Source organism: Balaenoptera ricei, chromosome 17 (assembly GCF_028023285.1).
Source record: "Balaenoptera ricei isolate mBalRic1 chromosome 17, mBalRic1.hap2, whole genome shotgun sequence".
NCBI classification, from domain to species: Eukaryota; Metazoa; Chordata; class Mammalia; order Artiodactyla; family Balaenopteridae; genus Balaenoptera; species Balaenoptera ricei.
In genome coordinates this window covers 9,318,230-9,335,732 of record NC_082655.1, presented here as the reverse complement: position 1 = coordinate 9,335,732, position 17,503 = coordinate 9,318,230, and the positions used below count along the sequence as shown (strand labels likewise).

The following is a 17,503-nucleotide window of genomic DNA, read 5'->3' as shown; positions in this document are numbered from 1 at the left end:
AGCCCACTTAGGCAGTCCACCTCCCGCTAAGACTCAGAAACTCATGTGCCTGATAAATACCAAACATGATGACTGTACAAAGGTCCACTCAATGCACATTAAGATGGGCTGATATTTTTGGAGTCTGGTATGTCCTAGACATCATGCTCCCTCCTTCCATCTCTCAGAGAGACATGTTTGCATAAATAACAGCATAACAGTTCAGGCTCAGAACTTGTTCACACATCCTTTTGTTCGGCAGGCATTGAGCGCCGATCGTGTGCCTGCCACTATGCTGGGCCGTCACAGTTGGTATTCCATTTATGGATAAAGGAAGGTCACAAATAAGCATTCTTCCAACCCAACAGCATCGTTAATGGCCAACTCATTCAACACGATGGTCCTATAAACTCTGCAGGACAACCCAATGGTGAAATATTCAGATGAGAAAACTGAGGTCCAGAGAGGACCTGACTCATGTCAATCTGAAATCTCACACAGGTCTGAGAATGGGCCTCAGACAGGGCTTTGGCTTCCTGATGTCAGTTCTATGACTTGACATCAAAGTGTCCTTTAGTTGTTTTAAATGATTTTCTTTTTAAAAGGATATTTTTACAATTCATTGAAGATTTGATAAATTTAAAAAGTAGAAAAAAAATCACACATGGACTCAGCACATCAGTAGAGCTACTGTAACCCCTTGGGGGAAGTCTTATTTCTTTTCTTTAGGCCCCTGTAAGGGAGAGTGTGTAGGTGTTGTGTATATTTCTGAATAAACGTACGTGTGTACATTTTTGTAATCATAGTATACAAGTAACATAGTTAATATCATCACAAGGTCTAGGTAGACTATATATAAATATAATCATATATATGTCCATATAAGTATCTAAGTGTACTATTAGTAATCATATTATGCATATACATATTCACTAATCACAGAAATTTTTATTTCACTATATACATTTTTTTTTTTAAAGATAGTAGTCATCTTTTCTTTTTTAAATTTATTTATTTTATTATTTGTTTATTTTTGGCTGTGTTGGGTCTTCGTTTCTGTGCGAGGGCTTTCTCTAGTTGCAGCAAGTGGGGGCCCCTCTTCATCGCGGTGCGCGGGCCTCTCACTATCGCGGCCTCTCTTGTTGCGGAGCACAGGCTCCAGACGCGCAGGCTCAGTAGTTGTGGCTCACGGGCCCAGTTGCTCCGCAGCATGTGGGATCTTCCCAGACCAGGGCTCGAACCTGTGTCCCCTGCATTGGCAGGCGGATTCTCAACCACTGCACCACCAGGGAAGCCCACTATATAGATTTTTAACATGTCATTTGATGGCTGCATAACTTTTTAATGAGAGCAGGTGCCATTATTTTCTTAATCACTATTTATAGAATTGAGGCAGTGTGGTATGTTACAGAGAATGGGAGTTTTGTAACCAGTTGGATGTGGTTTAACTTCCAGCTCTGCCACCTACTAGCTGGGTAGTTTTGGGCAAATCCATTGTCCTCTGAGCTTCAGTTTTCTCACTGGTAAAATGGCAGCTATAATGCAATACTTAGGGGGTTATAAGGGATTAGAGACATAAATGTAGAGCACCCAGGTGCTTAATAAAAATGGAGGCAATTATTGGGAATTGGGAATCAATGCTGTTTCCATATTTTCACTAGTATAAATAACACTTGATGAATTTTTAATTGGGTGAAAATTTATATTTAGAATTAGTCAACTGGATTCATTTTAGGTAATCCCAATTTTGTTGGCAACATCCAAAGCAGCACAGTCAGGGGCCAGTAGCACAGATGCCTTTTTTCTCCCTGAGGCCTTATCAGGGTGCTGATCTTGGCCGTGTCAATGTCATAGAAATTCTTCCCAGCCTGTCTGATCTGGTGTTGGTTGGCCTTGACATCCATGTTTGATGAATATGTTTGTTCTTAAAATTTCTCCCCTGCATTGTGGATTAGTGAATGCCTTTCACCCTCAGCTCTAAGGTCTACCTGGCTCTAATTCCTTGGCAGTCAGGAGAGCACCATCCTTCCAGGTGTGCTGTCTTACCTCGTCTGAAGGTACTTTATCCTGGAAAGCATGTCAAGATGTCCGGCGGAATACTGCTCAATCACATCCTTCACGTCATAAGGCCTCAAAGTCTCCTTGAATTTTTTTTTATAGAGACGGAATTGTAGAATTCTGCAAGGCAGAGTAGAGACATTTGTACGTCAAGAGTGGAGAGTAAAAGAAATTATGATACAAGATGAGCAAACTCTGGGGCGGAGGAGGGGGGAGGATAAAAGAACCAAAGAGAAACAGCTTGATGAGAAGTTTCAACTCTTGGTCCTGGTTCTACCTCTTGGAAACACACTGAATTAGGCTGGCTGGCATCTCTCCTTCATGACTACCTCCTTTTACTCATTTGAATAATAAATTCATAGTAACAGTAAGAGCTAACATTTATTTCACATTCATTACATGCCAGACACTGATCTAAGTGCATTCACAATTTGCTAATAGATCAATTCACAGATGATGCAATTGTGGCCGAGACAGCTTCAGCATCTTCCCAGGGCCACCTAGCTCATAACGTCAGAGTTTCCTTCAAACCCAGGTTTGTATGCGGACAAGGCTCACGGTCCTAATCCTGTGTCACACTGCTTTCTATCTGAGGACAGCTGACATGTCTCTTCCTCAATAGCCTCCTTAGTCTTTTGGTTTATAAGCTCCTGGAAGAGAAAAGCTAGCTTCTGTTCCCCGAGTTTTCTCAGGTTCTCAATTAAGTGGGGTGCCCAGAATTTGGAGATGCTGAACCCTCCCATCTTCCTGGGAACCAGTAAAGCCATCCTAGGTGATTAATGCTCCTTGAAATTCCCATCACGAGCTCAACTCTTGCTGAACATAGTGTCAATTAAAACCTTTAATCATAGGCCAGGTAGGAAACACAGCTACCCAGGTCATCCCATCTCATACTTGTACAGGTCTTTTATTTTTTGGCTGCATCGGGTCTTAGTTGTGGCACGCGGGATCTTTGTTGAGGCAGGAGGGATCTTTCGTTGCGGCAATGGGTTTCTCTCTAGTTGTGGTGTTTGGGTTTTCTCTTTCTTCTAGTTGTGGCGTTCCGGTTTCTCTCTAGTTGTGGCGTTCGGGTTTTCTCTTTTCTTCTAGTTGTGGCATTTGGGTTTCTCTCTAGTTGTGGCGTTCAGGTTTTCTCTTTTCTTCTAGTTGTGGCATTTGGGTTTCTCTCTAGTTATGGCGTTCGGGTTTTCTCTTTCTTTTCTCTTCTCGCTCGAGCTCAGTGGCCTGTGGGATCTTAGTTCCCTGACCAGGGATCGAACCTGAGTCCCCTGCACTGTAAGGGGGGTTCTTTACCGCTGGACCACCAGGGAAGTCCCATGTACAGGCCTTTTTTATGGTGCATTCAAGGCTCATTTTGTTTGTCATAGCCCATGGCGTCAGCCCCTAAACACTATTATTGCCTATTGATTGTATATCCAACTCACCATCCTTGCCAATTGTATGTCATTTTCTAAGCCTGCCCTTTACATAGCTCCATCTAAGGTAGGTATCAGGAACCATGGCTTGCAGGACAAATCTGGCCCACTGCCTGTTTTTGAAAGTAAAGTTATGTTGGAACACGGTCCCAGTCATTCATTTCTAGACTGTTTACAGTTGCTTTTGCACTACAAAATCAAGGTTGAATACAGCGGAGACCTATGGATCATAAATCCTGACATATTTACTACCTGGCTCTTTACAGAAAAAGTTTGCCAGCCCCTGAACTAAGGCATCAAGGACAATGCTAAAAAGGATGGGGCAGAAGCCAGACCATGAAGCATCCCAGCAAAGACCTCCCTCGAGCTTGACACAGATTCATTCATTGGTTTTCTTTGAATAAGACCATTCAACCAGTTATGAATCCAGGTAGTTGTGTTTTTACCCAGCCTCATTTCTGGGACATTGTACAGGATGGGATCAGGAGGAACCAGGTCAGCGGCTTTGCTGAGGGCCACCTATTATAAACTATTGTGCTCCCTGATCTATTGGACTGGGAATCTTCTGAAAATATCACGACTAGTTCTCAGAGACTCCGACTTAGTTTCTAGAATTCACTGCCACTATGGCGGAGTGCTTATAAGCCCATATCCTGGTCAAAGGTTTCTTGAAGTAGTAGCATATTTTTATTTTCTTGTGGGATTCAAAACAAAACAGAAATAGCCAGGGTGAATTACAGTCTTGTCTGAAGCAGACAAAAAAATCCTATCCTTGATTATCTTCTTGAAAATGTTAATTAAAAAAGAACTAGATGGATGAAGACAGACGGAAGAAAAGCTATTTTGAGTAAGAAGCCTATAAAAGAAAACTCCATGTCAATACACCCCTGCCTCCCCAACATCCTTTAAAATAAATGGTGGCCGAAGCCAGACAAGAGGGTGACAGTTGGAAACACTGTCAGGGGCCTGTGTAAGCATTTTTATAAAACAGAGAGCAAGAATCTCCCAGGATGACCTCCTAATGTAGCCGCTCCCTTAGAATTGACATAGTGTCTGGACTTGACTCAGGGGTTACTTGAGGGATCTTCTGCCCACCTTCCCAAAGCCCAAGAGCACTTTACAAAACCGCATCCTGTGGGAGCTGAGCTGGGGCCTCGGGAAGCCCACAGGTAGGGAGGAGGGGGCGTTACCTGACGGCTCGGATGGCGGCCTTCAGGGTGGGGATCATGTCTTCGATGAGAAAGTCATTCCCGTAGCCCCTGTCTTCCGCTATGGGGTCGCCCGTCCCGGCATCTGGGAGGGAAGGAGACACACATATCAACGGCAGGCCACAGTACTCAGAAAGGCTCGGGGACCTGGTTCGGTCAGAGCCATCCAAACTCAACCTCCTGAATCTCCATTCCCATTTCAGAAACCCCGATGCGTTCTCCAGTTGTGACGTCATTCAGACTTTCTCCTCATCTCCCTTCCGTTATCCAGAAGTCTGAGTCAGAGGTGCCTGTAGGTCAGGACTGTTGCTGGGGGAGAAGGCTAGGATGGAGGTGATGTGAATTCCAGGGTTCCGGAGTGGCCCTTTGGAGGCAGCAAAGGGACACACGTGGGTGTTTATCAGACAGACCGGGTTTAGATTCTTGCTCTGTCAGTCATTATCCTTGTGACCTTGACTGGGGGGTGGTCACTTTCTGAGCCTTACTCATCCTCCCTTTTCATAAGTGAGAGGGGCACACAGATGTATTGCTCCTACAGCCCCCATGGGGCACTTTTCCAACACCTCTTCCCACCCCTGGGGGTGCTGAGTTCCCCAGGTGTCCAGATCACTCTGCACCTGGCCCCTCTCCATCCTTCAAGGTGACCTCCATGGCAATGCACTCATCAGGGCCACCCTTAGGATCCATGGCGGTATGTCCCAAGGCTCCCTGGAGGGGCTGTGCAGACACACGTGGTGACCCTGGCCCAGGAGAACAGCTAACGTGGGCCCTCTGCTCGTGGAGTGAGTGCAGGGACCTATCACAGCCCAGGGGCTGAGGATAAGACAAGTGAGAAGCTGATTCGGGCAGTAGGAAAGGGCTACTTTGTAGACTGCAGGGTTCTTCCACAGGGGAGGGAGGGAAGGAGGGAGGGAGGGAAGGAGGGAGGGAGGGAAGGAGGGAGGAGAGGAAGGAAGAGGGTGGGAGAAGGTGACATGGAGGAGACAGGCTGAGGAAGAGGAAGGGTGTTACCTTCAGAGCTCTGCCAGAAAGCGTATGCTTTCATGCGGAAGGCGGTGCGGAAACGCTCTTTATTGTTTGAGCCAACAGGCTTTGGTTCTTTAGAAGGACTTTCTTCTATGGCATCTACATTCAGAGGGGTAAATAGCTTTCCTTTAGTATTGCTACCACGAGGATTAGAAAGGCGAACCCGATCCAAGAGACCCAGCTTTTGGCTACAAAATAAGCAAAAGTGAACAATTTTCCTCCTTGAGTGCAGGCTTTCATAATTTCCCGTCCCTCTCCATAAAGACGCACCCATCCTCCTCCACGCGGGCGGGAGTGGGACTCGTGCCTCCAAGGCTCAATCTGATTGAGCGGCTTGGAATGGGACAGGGCTTGGTTCAGATCCTAGCTCGGCAACTGACTAGCTATTACACCTCAGGCGCGTTTCTCTGAATTTCAGTTTCTTCATATGCTTAAGTGCAGCTTAAACGAGATCCAGGATATAAAATGCCAGCCCGTAGTAGCAGGCAGCAAAGCTTCATTCCTCCTCCACTCCCATCTCCTCTGCATCAATAAATTCCCTTGTACCACTCCATGGTGCCCAGATAGTGACTCACAGAGGCAAAGCTTTATCAAGTGTTCCTTGAACAGAACCGAATGACATAAATGACACAAAGCAGGTACCCTAACCTGGTGTCCACAGACACCCCACCATGGACAGAACTCTGGGGGAGATCCATGGGCTTGGATGGAAAAAACACCGCAGTTTTAATTTACTAATTAGATTTTAATTCACTATCTCAAACTGAAAATTAGCATGTCTTTCAATTATGAATGTATGAATAGACCCCAGTAATATCCTCAATGCCCCAGCCATATCCTGTGACTTTCCACAACAGAAATCACAGGTCATTTTATATCCTGTTATCTCCAGGTATTGCCATGCTCGTCACTGCTTTGAAATTATGGTAGTATTCAACCTGCCACTACATCATGCCATTAGATTCATCACAAAGAAGCACGTATACGACTGCATCTCAAAAGTTTAAATATTTTGGTAATTACATTTCAACATCATCAGTTTCTTTTGTAACTGTCTGTCTTTTATTTATGGATTCAAAGTTGTTATTCTGAGAAAGGGTCCCTGGACTTCATCGTTCTGCCAAAAGTCTTCTTGGCACAAAAAAACAGTTAATGAGTCCAACGGAAAGTTGCCCTGGTGCAGAAACCATCTAGGTGTCCTCGGGCAAATCTGTGACCTTAGCCAGCCTCAGTTACCTCATCTTTAAAATAGGGATAAGCACGTCCCACTTCACTTGGTTGCAGTGGGATGATGCCTGTCAAGGGTTTGGCATGGAGCCTGGGATACAGTAGCTGCTCTATAAATAGTAATTTCTCCCTCTGTTTCTTAGCCTCTGCCCCTCACCTGAGTGGGCACAGGAGGGAAGCCCTTTTGTGTGGTACGGACCAGAGAGACCCATATTGCTTGTTTCACACATCAATACACTCAGCTCAGCTGCGTTCTCTCCATCACCCACACGGGGCTTGGTACCCAGCAGGTGTGCATGTACTTGTGGGAGAAATGAGTGAACAAATGAATATGGGTGGTCAAGTCAGCTTTGCATCATCCTGAGATAACTGAGTATTTCTAAAGTCTGCGTCTGGTTATGACAGCCACGTGCTTCGTGCCAGAAGCTGCTGCCATCTTTGTGGCTTGGGGTGGTGAGGAGGTCCTGGCGTTGGAGCTGCAGAGGCGGGAGCACCTCGTGCCGAGCAGGTGCCTTACGCTCTCTGAGAACCGGGTCCTCATCGGTTACGTGGGCCTGACAACACTTTGCTTCGGAGAGATTTGGGGAGCATTACATATGATAATGTCTGCAATGCTTCTTGTCTTCAGCCCGGCATAGAGAAGGCACTAAGAAGTATTTGATTAATGAATGAACGAACAAGTGGATGAGTAATTGTTACACCTGACTCCTTCTGGACTGTTCTCTCTCGCCCGGCATTGTTACATGAATACATGTACCTGCCCAGAGTAAATTCAGAGAAATGCCAGTACTCAGATGACTCCATCTTTCCTGAGCTGGTCAAAGTTTTCAGAGTGGTTTCCTGACCAGTACTAGGTGAATGACTAATGAGAATATATTAGGGTCCAGGGGCTAAAAATACTGAACAAGGCAGGAAGTCAACTGAACACACAGAGAAGGCTTTCCTAGCCATGAGCTAAGGAAAGAGGGGACTTTAGGTCGGTCACTTCTCAGGCCCTCTGCTTCCTGGCCCCTGCCTACCTGCCTTGCTATACCACCAAGCAGATCCGTCATTCCGTCGGTACCAAGCCCCTTGCCCATCCCCAAGTCCCCTCCTGCATGCCTTGGTGCACTCAGCCATGCCCTTTCTTGCCTTCTCAGTTGACCTCATTCCCATCTGCCCTTTAAAACTGCCCAAGGGAAAAAAAAAAAAAAACTGCCCAAGGGTCCCCTCTTGGAAACTAAGTTCTCCCCATCTGCTCCAAAGACAGGCTGTGTTTTTCTCCGTCTCCGTGTTTAGTGCACAGGGTAGAGGCTGTACGTTCCCACACCCGCCCGCCCCACTCGACTGTGTAGTCCTGGCAAAGAAAGGACTCTGGCTGGTTATCTCTGAACCCACCCCACATCCCTGCTCAGCACAGCCTGATGGTCAGGACTTTGGGGCAAAACTGGCCTGAGGGGAAACGTCCTAAAAAACATGTAACCTAGGACACAGAACTCATGCCGTCTGGCCCTCAGCTTCTTCACGGGCACAATGATGAGGACCAGCCCACGTTACATGTGGTTGTGGAAGGGTTAAGTGAGGGAATACGTGTAAAATGCTTAGCCGGCTGTCTGGGATGCGGATGTGAGAAGCTTTCAATAAATGCTGGCTGTCACCATTATCTCGGTAAATAATCCTCTTCCTACAGAAGCAGTAGAAAGCTAATGACGTGTGAAAAGGATGGATAAAATTTCCTGAGCCACAAAAAAGTGTTTTGGTTTTTTTTTTTAATGAACTGAGATGAGTTCTCAGGATTTATATATTATTTTACAGTACTTCTTCTTAATGCTAGTCTCAAACACTCACCATTGTCACAGAACTTGACCTTGGCAGGAGATAAGTGTATGAGAAGCTTAATTCTAAACTAAGCAAGACAAAAGTCAAAAAAGTAATGGCAGCCACTTTGTCCTGATTTGAAATCTCAGGATAACTGCTGACTATCAGATAATGAAAGAACTCTCTTGGTTCTATCTCTGTTGGGATTTAGGATTCGCTTGTTTGGCATTTAAATATTTCACTGCAACTTCTAACAGTCTGAATTGCTTTGGCTACGTTCGCTTAATACCCCATTGGTCCCAGGGATCGTTTTATGAGAGATGGATTCTGACAGCGTTAGGAGTCCAGATGCATCGGGCACAAGTCAGAAATCTCGGCTCTGAATTACGGCCATCGAGCCTAAGAGGCTACGGAATTCTTTCTCCCGGCCATCGAGCCTAAGAGGCTACGGAATTCTTTCTCCAGCAAAGTGGGTGATCAGTTTACTTCTTAATTGTGGTGCCTGAAGTCCAAGACCCCAAAGGATAATCAAATGCAAGGCAAAGTTCATCCTTGAAACTCAAAACCCATCTCTGCCCTTCTCCGTATGGATTTCTAGTGCATGATTCAGGCCGTGCGTTTGGAGGCTATGCCAGGTCTCGCAAGAAAAGCTCTCCTTGAAGCTGACATCAGATTCCCTTGGAAAGCCGGGATCCCTGATTTGTTAAGTGCAGACAAATGATTTCCAAACACGAATTGGGAAAACTGGAAATAGAGACTAGGGATGGCAAAAGTAAAATCAAGGCTGTTCTTTCCTGGTAAAGTTGTTCAGTCCCTGCCCTGGGCTCCTGCCCCAGGGAACTCTAAGTTGTGTTAAACTCCATGCAGTTCCCTGACTTCACACTTCCCAGCCTTGGCACAAGTGGTGACCTGTATCTAGGAAAACCTTCATCCCTTCTTTTATCCAAAAGACCGACTTTTTGTCTGAAACTTCGTCCAAACATCAGTCCCAAGGCACACTTCCACTCTTGGTCCAATTAGATATCCATTCACTGTGCTTTCTTAAAGACTTTCCTCAACCATGGCACTTGGCCACCATAATGAAATCTCTGACTTTCGAGGGACTCTCTCTCTCTCTCATGTTGCCCCCAGTGGACATTTGGCAATGTCTGGAATCGCACTTGATTGACATAACTTGGAGAGTGCTACTGGCTTCTAGTGGGTCAAGGCCAGGGATACCGCTAAACTTCCTACAGTGCACACAGGGTAGCCCCACAGCAAAAGCTTATCCCACCCAAAGAGTCAACGGAGCTGAGCATAAGAAACCAAAAGCGTAAGCTATCTGTTCAGAAACTGTACTTTGTCTGATGATCCAGCATCTAACACAGTGCCTGGCACATAGTAAGCACTGAAAACACTGTTATGATGTTGGGTGAAAGAAGGAAGGCATAATACTATTTGACCTTCTGATTAAGAAAATGAACCCAACTTCAGCTGAGGGAGGATGTGCTGTAAAGTGGAAAGAGTGTTGCCTTTGGGAGAAGAGAACCGGGTTCTAATCGCTGCCCTGCAGTTAATAATTTTTAACTTGGGCAAGGCGTTAACTCTTTCTGATTCCGGTTTTTTTTTTCTCCTGTAAAATAGAGCTAATGTTATGTATTTATTCCACAAAAATGTGTTCTACACCTTGAAGATGCTAGGCTCTTGGTAACTTGCTAAGGTAATAGTTGTGACTAAAACAGACATGGTTTTCAGCCTCCAGTGAGCTTACAATAAGGTCAAGAAATCACACGATAGGCAAACAGATATATATATCTAGTTGGAAATCTGACCAGTGTCAATGAAGAAAATGTTGCCTGTCAGATCAGTAAACAAAGGATGTTGCAGCCATCAAGCCATCACATTACAGCTGCCCCAAAGGTGAACACTGAGGGAACTCAGGATAGAAACACGATGCCCCCCAAGGTGCACTCTGAGGGGATTCAGGGTGAGAAAGCACCAGATACTGGCCCTAGAGAGCTGGGGTGCCTATCAATGGAATGATTTCAATGAGTCCAGACTTTTGCATCTTCCCATACATAGAAAAGCGCTAACTTGCTTAACCTGAGATACCTGGTTTTCTTTCATGAACAGTAAACTTTCGATGTTCTGACCACCTGGTCTTTGTGTCAGAAACTCCTATATATCCTGGATGCTCTTTGGAACGGTCCCTCAGAGCGATCTGAGAGGCTGTATCCAGGGCTTAAGTCCTCAGAAAGTCTGCTGAATAAAACGTAATTCTCAACTTTTAGGTTGTGTATTTTTTTCAGTCAACACCAGGAAACAAAGAGAGCGCAGTAACAGAGAATATCAGGCGGTCACCTTAGGTAGGGTGGTCAGGGAAGGCCTCTGGGGTGGATGGGAAGAAGAATTAGAGAACCAGTTTCAGTGGTTCAGGTTCAAAATGATGGTGCTCCAGACATGGAAGCTGAGCCTGGAAGAGTAAGAAGAAGCAAGACTTCAAAGAAAAGGTGTTGAGAGCTCTCCAGGCAGAAGACTCGCACGTGGGCGCAAAGGGTGTGAGGACTGGTTTGTGCCACTGAGGGGAGCGCACGTGACCAAAAATACGTGAATGGGGGACAAAGGGCAAGATGGGATCAGAGGCCAGGCCGGTCAGGGATTTTTAGAAATAGAATTCGAAAATAGGAAGAGGAAAATAGGAATTTCTATTTTATTCTAGGTCTACCTGGAGACACCCAAAGAGTTTTAAGAAGGAAAGAGGATATCAACTTTGCTTTTAAAAAGAATTCACATGTTCATAGCAGCACTGTTCACAATAGCCAAAAGGCGGAAACCACCCAAACGTCCGTGGATGGAAGAATGAATGAATAAACAAAACGCAGTATAAACATACGATGGAGCCCTAAAAAGGAAGGAAATTCTGACACTTGCTACAACATGGATGAACCTTGAGGATATTATGCTCAGTGAAATAAGCCAGTCACAAAAGGACAAATGCTGTATGATTACACTCATATGAGGTGTCTAAAGTAGTCAAACCTGCAGAAACAGAAAGGTGAATGGTGGTTATCAGGGGCTGGAGGGAGGAGGAAACGAGCTGGTGTTTAATGGGTACAGAGTTTCAGTTTTATAAGACAAAGAAGTTCAGGAGATTGGTTGCACAACAATATGAATATATTTAAGAGTACTGAAATGTACATTTAAAAATGGTTAGGACAGTAAATTTTATGTGTATGTTACCACAATAAAACATTTGTTTTAAAAAAGGGAACACAGTGGCTGCTCCATGGAGAATGGATTGGAGGAAAGCAAGGAAAAAATGAAAGACCAAAGAAGATGCCACTGAAGTTTTCTAAGCTGGTGGCTTGGACTTGGGTGACTGCAGTGAGAAGAAGGAGGAGACCAGCACTTGGACATTTATTTTGGGGAAGAACCACAACAGTCTTCCTTGATGGATTCTATGTGGCCATGAGGGAAAGAGACAGGTAAGGCACCACTCCTGGGTTTCTGGCTACACAAATGGGTGGGTGGGGACATCATTTTTTTTTTTTTACAGTGATGCCATTTTTTTTCAGTTGAGCAAAAGGAGAAAAACAGGTTTGGAGAAGAAATCAGAAGTTGAGTTTGGCAGTCCCTTGTCTTCACACACATACAACCACACACATACACACTTGGTACAAGACTGTGGTGTGAAGCGGATTTTAGTAAATGGTGAGGATTTGCCTCACAACTCAAACAGCTTAAGTGGAATATTAGACATCACTCTTAAAATACTTTTGGAATTCGGAATATAAAAATATAAATAAATTTTGGTTTGTATGTGTTAAAGAAACACTGGAAAGATACCTAAAAACCAAAAAAGATTATTTATTGGGGGGTGGGAGGGTGGAATGGGGTAGACAGGGATGGAAGTTGTACTAAGATGTTTCATTGTTTGCCTCTACATTATTTTGACTAATGAACCATGTAAATTTTTTTTAAGAAACTTAAAATTAAAAAAATTAAAATTAAAAAATCATTTAGACTCTCTCCATTGGGAAAATTTCTCAGTGGTTATACCTTCCTGCGGGATTCTGAATCCTCCTCTCCCCTCCCATTTCTCCTCCTTATATACTCCCTCCAGGGTTGAGTCCTCCTCTGTTCCAATCTAGATTCTTCTCACTTCCAATTCAATTAAACTCTCTTTTGTCTCTACTCTCACACTCAGCTCTTGGGCCCACTTTTGCACATTAAAAACCCATAAAAGTGTTCATATGAACAAAATACAAAGAGAACCCTAGGAGTGGTACTTTTAAATACAATTCTTGCCCTTCCCATCCAGGATACAGAATAAGATGAGATCGTGGGGAGGAGGTGTCAGTGAGGCTGTGATATCAGAGAGAAGTTGGAAGGGAGACAACCCAATAGGTAAGGTTAAAAGATATCAGAGGCAAATAGTGCTTAGTAGACAACTTTGTTTGGGACCAACTTGACTATATTCTCTGCCTACTTATGCCATCTTTGTTGGACATGTGTGTCCTGGATAAGCTAAAAATGTCTTTTTTAAAAAACAAAAAAATAAAATTTGAGCTTGGGACAAGCTACTTTTAGGAAGACTGAGAGGCATCCTGTCAAATAAATAGTTGGGGACCTTATCTTTCTTATTCATAGCTATATTCCCTAAAAGGGCTTCTGGTACACAGGAGGGTCTTAATAAATATTCATTGAATAGGCGTTTGGATGGATGAACAGATGGATGATGATGGATGGATGATGGATGATGGATGGATGATGGATGATAGATGACGGATGGATGGATGACGGATGATGTATTATGAATGATGGATGGGTGGATGGACAGATGGACGGATGATGGATGGATGATGGATGATGTATTATGAATGATGGATGGGTGGATGGACAGATGGACGGATGATGGATGGATGATGGATGATGGATAAACCAAGAGTACAGTGTCACTGCAGCCAAGAGAACAGTCTTTTGAAGAAATGGTCAATCTGTCTTGTTCTGTTTGTTCAGCTCAATGAGCACAAACTGGGTAACCCACACAGAGCAGCCAATCCCACCTACGGGAGTTAAAGCCCTAATTTTGTCCCTTCTCTTTTTCATTCTTTCTTCCTCCCATCTTTACACATGGGAAAGGTAGAGCCCTACACAAGATCAGCAGCCCCCTTTTAGAAGGCTCCTTTAGCACCATGGTCTACCCTGAAAAAGGCAGAGAAAGCACAGAGAGAATAAAAATCTGTCACCATCCACATGCCCAACCTTTGAGGCTTTGGTGCCCTGTTTTTCTCTCTGAGAAAAAAACTATGAATGAAAGTTGCTATCTCACCTATGTTTCTTTTTCATTAAAATGAGAAATCTTAATTGGGAATTAGATGACAATGAACATGGAGTGGTCGTCAGCATCCTGGTACTTCACAGTGGAGCTAGGAGAACTCAAATCCTTTGTTTCTAGCTACGATATAAATTCCTCTATAGAGAAATGAAGACATTTATTTCGGCATTTTGCACATTTTTCTCGGGCATCTGCATGCTGTTCTTTACTGACCTAATGAGTTGGCGTTTCTAGGGATTTCTCACACAGAAATAGATGGCCCACGGAAAGATGACAGGCCTAGGGACTCAATGCTTGTTAAGTCTGAAGGATGAAAGAATGAAGGAGGGAAGGAACAAAATTAGAGCCCTAATCCCTCCCTCAGCCCCGTGTAAAGCCACTCAGCCCTTAACAGTCAAGTCAAAGGAAAGCACCTCAAGGATCCTCTCCTGATGTGTTTTCCCAGGTAGAACTTAGATTTCCCTTCCTCTGCTCTCCTTCTCTGTACTCCTGTGTCTGTAATATCCCCATACCAGCACCCTCCACACTACATTGTTCTTTTCTGGTTGACATATCCACCTCCCCCATCAGACTGTGAGTGCCTTCTCCATTTCACTGTGAGTCCCAATTCCCTGGGAATCTCTAGGGCCTGAGGCAAAGCAGGGCTCTTAATGCTTGGATTATGGAAGGACAGAAGGATGGAAGGAAGGAAGGAAGGGAGGGAGGGAGGGTAAAACCATTGCCAAGCTAAGATTCAAACCTATGCTGATCTGACTCCTAAGCTGGCCTTACAGCATGTGGAAAAGATCCTCGGCACAGAAAACCCAGAAATGTGGGTGTCAATCAGGATAATGACAGTAATAAAAAGCAAACCTTACGTAGTATTTTCCAGGTTAAGGCTCTATTCACACCTAATCCTTACAATAGCCCTAGGAGGTAGGTATTCTTACTATAACCATTATATAGATGAGAAAACTGAGGCACAAAGCTTTGGCAATGTGCCCAAATCATACAGTCAAAAAATCTTCCAAGTGGCCTGTAACTCACATTGTCTAATGTGGCAAAACAATGTGGGACCAATTCTGCTACTGTGGCCACAAACTCACAACACACAGGAAGTGGCTTAGGAATCCCTTGGTCCAACTTCTGCCTTCTAGTGATGAGGCAGCTGAGGGCCAGGGGGCTTGTGGTTCCTAATGGACTGTCTGGGCTGAGGAAGGAAAACGGTGGATAAAGCAGGGACCAGGAGGTAGGGTCATGATAGGACTGACTCCTGGGCTGTAGGAAGAACATTGTGATTTTAAAATAACCCTGATATATTGATCTGGTTCACTCTCATCTGGACAGGTTTGCAAAGTTAGCTCTGCTGAGCTCAAGGATCTACTGTTTTTCTCTGATCCAGTATGTCTGGAGATCAATGAGCACGATTCCAGAACATTTGCAGCTGGTGCTCCAAGGACACACAGACTCACACACTGATGCAAGAGTGAGAAACTATATATTTTTCTGTGTTGGTTTCCTAAAAGAATTATTTTTCCCATGTATCCAAATCTCGTGTATGAATAATATACCAAATGAGCAGAACTAATCTCTAGTGAGCATTTACTTCTGCTGGACCACAGGCGTCATTCCAAGCAGCCTATGAGGTTAGTACTATTATTATCCCCTTCCACATATAAGGACATGAGGACACAGAGAGGTTGCATAAGTTGCTCAAGATCACACAGCTAATAAGCAGAGCAGCCAGTTTTTGAAGTCTGATAGGACTTCTCCCAGAAGGAAGACTCTGGAGTCTGTCTCAGCCCCTATTGCTATGACTATCTCCTAATTCTACCACCTGGTTATTTTTGGTCCCTTGTTCAAGAGGAGAGAGGACCACAGATCTGGAGGGAGCCGGGCACACAGAGGATCAGATCTCAGCCCCTGTGCATGTTGTTTCCCCTTGCTGAGCCCCGGCACCTTCATCTGCATGGGGGACACTGAAATCTAGCTCTCATAAACGTCCATCTCAAAATCACATATTCTAGGTCTGCTCAGACAGCTTCCCACCACATGCAGATCCAGCACATTTACCTTTTGCAAATGTAGAGAGTTGAATGTCCCCCTGCAAAAGCTATGTTCAAGCCCTCATCTGATACCTGTGATTGTGACCTTACTTGGAAATAGAGTCTTGGCCGATGTACTCAAGATAAACTCCTACTGGAGTAGGGTGGGCACTTAATTCAATGAGTAATGTCTTTGTAAGCGAAAGGAGAGGGAGGTTTGGCTACAGAGACATGAACATACCCAGAAGGAAGAAGCCTATGTTTAGATGGAGGCAGAGAACGGAGGTGATGGGTTACAAGGTCAAGGGACACCAAGGAGTACCAGCAACCACCACATGCGAGGAAGGAGCAAGGAAGGATTCTCCCCAGAGCCTTCCAAGGAGCACGGCCTGATGACACTTTAAGTTTGGACGTCCAGCCTCCAGAACAGTGAGAGAATACATTTCTGTTGATTTCAGTCACCCAGCTTGTGATACTTCCCTGTGGCGGCTGCAGGAAACTAACACAGCAGACAATGAGGGCTTAGTAGATACACGTGCACTGTTTTCAGACGGATGGAGCCAAATCAGAGCCCGTGACACATCCTCGTGTGCTAAGGAATGATGTGCTCATTGGTAGTCAGGAGGCTACATGAAGGGGAGGGAGAACCACCCTTTCCTGTATTTTGGCAACATCATAAAAATGGGATTTCCACACTCTTAGAAGAACTAATAAACCTCTAGCCTTCTACTGGCTTTTCCCCATGGCAGGAGGTGAGTTATCTGATTGGGTTATACTGAGCGTGTAATCGCCACTGGGCCCATTTTCTTGATTGGGTAGGCTTCCATACTAAAGGTCAGCACTGTATTCAAGGTCACGAATGGTCTCTCTCTCCTGCCCTCAGTGACCCACAGGGTCAGGTAGGCCATGGCCCCAGGTGGCTGGTTGGGAGAGTCTCTGCTCTGTGCATGTGCTGGTCCCAAGGCCAGACTTACCGTGAAGTGTTACAAAGCTCACTGCTGCCCCAGAGCCGATCCTGCTTCACCCAGCAAATGTAGCCTATATTTCGATCCTTCCCTGTCTCCTCTATGTCTCAACTAGTTCATAATTCAGAGAGAAAAGGGTGTTATAAATAGGCAACCCCCAATATTAAAAAAAAATTGAGACGAAGTCCTTAGGACACGCCAGGGATCACTCTGAGATTAAAACTGGTCCAAATCTCAGTTACTCTGTAGCCTGGGAGCAGTGCTGCAGGGTCTGGATGGCAGGAGAAAATACATATAGTTATGGGATCGTGTCCAAGGCTCTTACTTTGCTCTGGGTAATAATTTTCTCATCAGTAAAATTGGGGGATTAGATTAATTGATCTCTAAATTCTTGTACACCTTTAATAGTCATTGATTCTAGGGCATGGAAGATTTATTGCCAACATCATCCATCACACAGTGAGATGAAACTCATGTGGCTGATGTC

At 44.8% G+C, this 17,503-nt stretch overlaps 1 protein-coding gene across 1 annotated transcript in view; it reads right to left on the bottom strand.

The window, feature by feature from the left end:
• The window catches only part of KCNQ3 (potassium voltage-gated channel subfamily Q member 3), a 295,537-nt gene that overhangs the window by 6,058 nt on the left and 271,976 nt on the right, over positions 1-17,503 (bottom strand). Inside the window, exons 10-12 of the mRNA XM_059901188.1 lie at positions 5,672-5,874; positions 4,643-4,745; positions 2,026-2,157 (exon numbers count right to left, since the gene is read on the bottom strand). Of these exons, the coding sequence (XP_059757171.1) occupies positions 2,026-2,157; positions 4,643-4,745; positions 5,672-5,874 (438 nt within the window). The remainder of the gene's footprint in view (positions 1-2,025; positions 2,158-4,642; positions 4,746-5,671; positions 5,875-17,503) is intronic.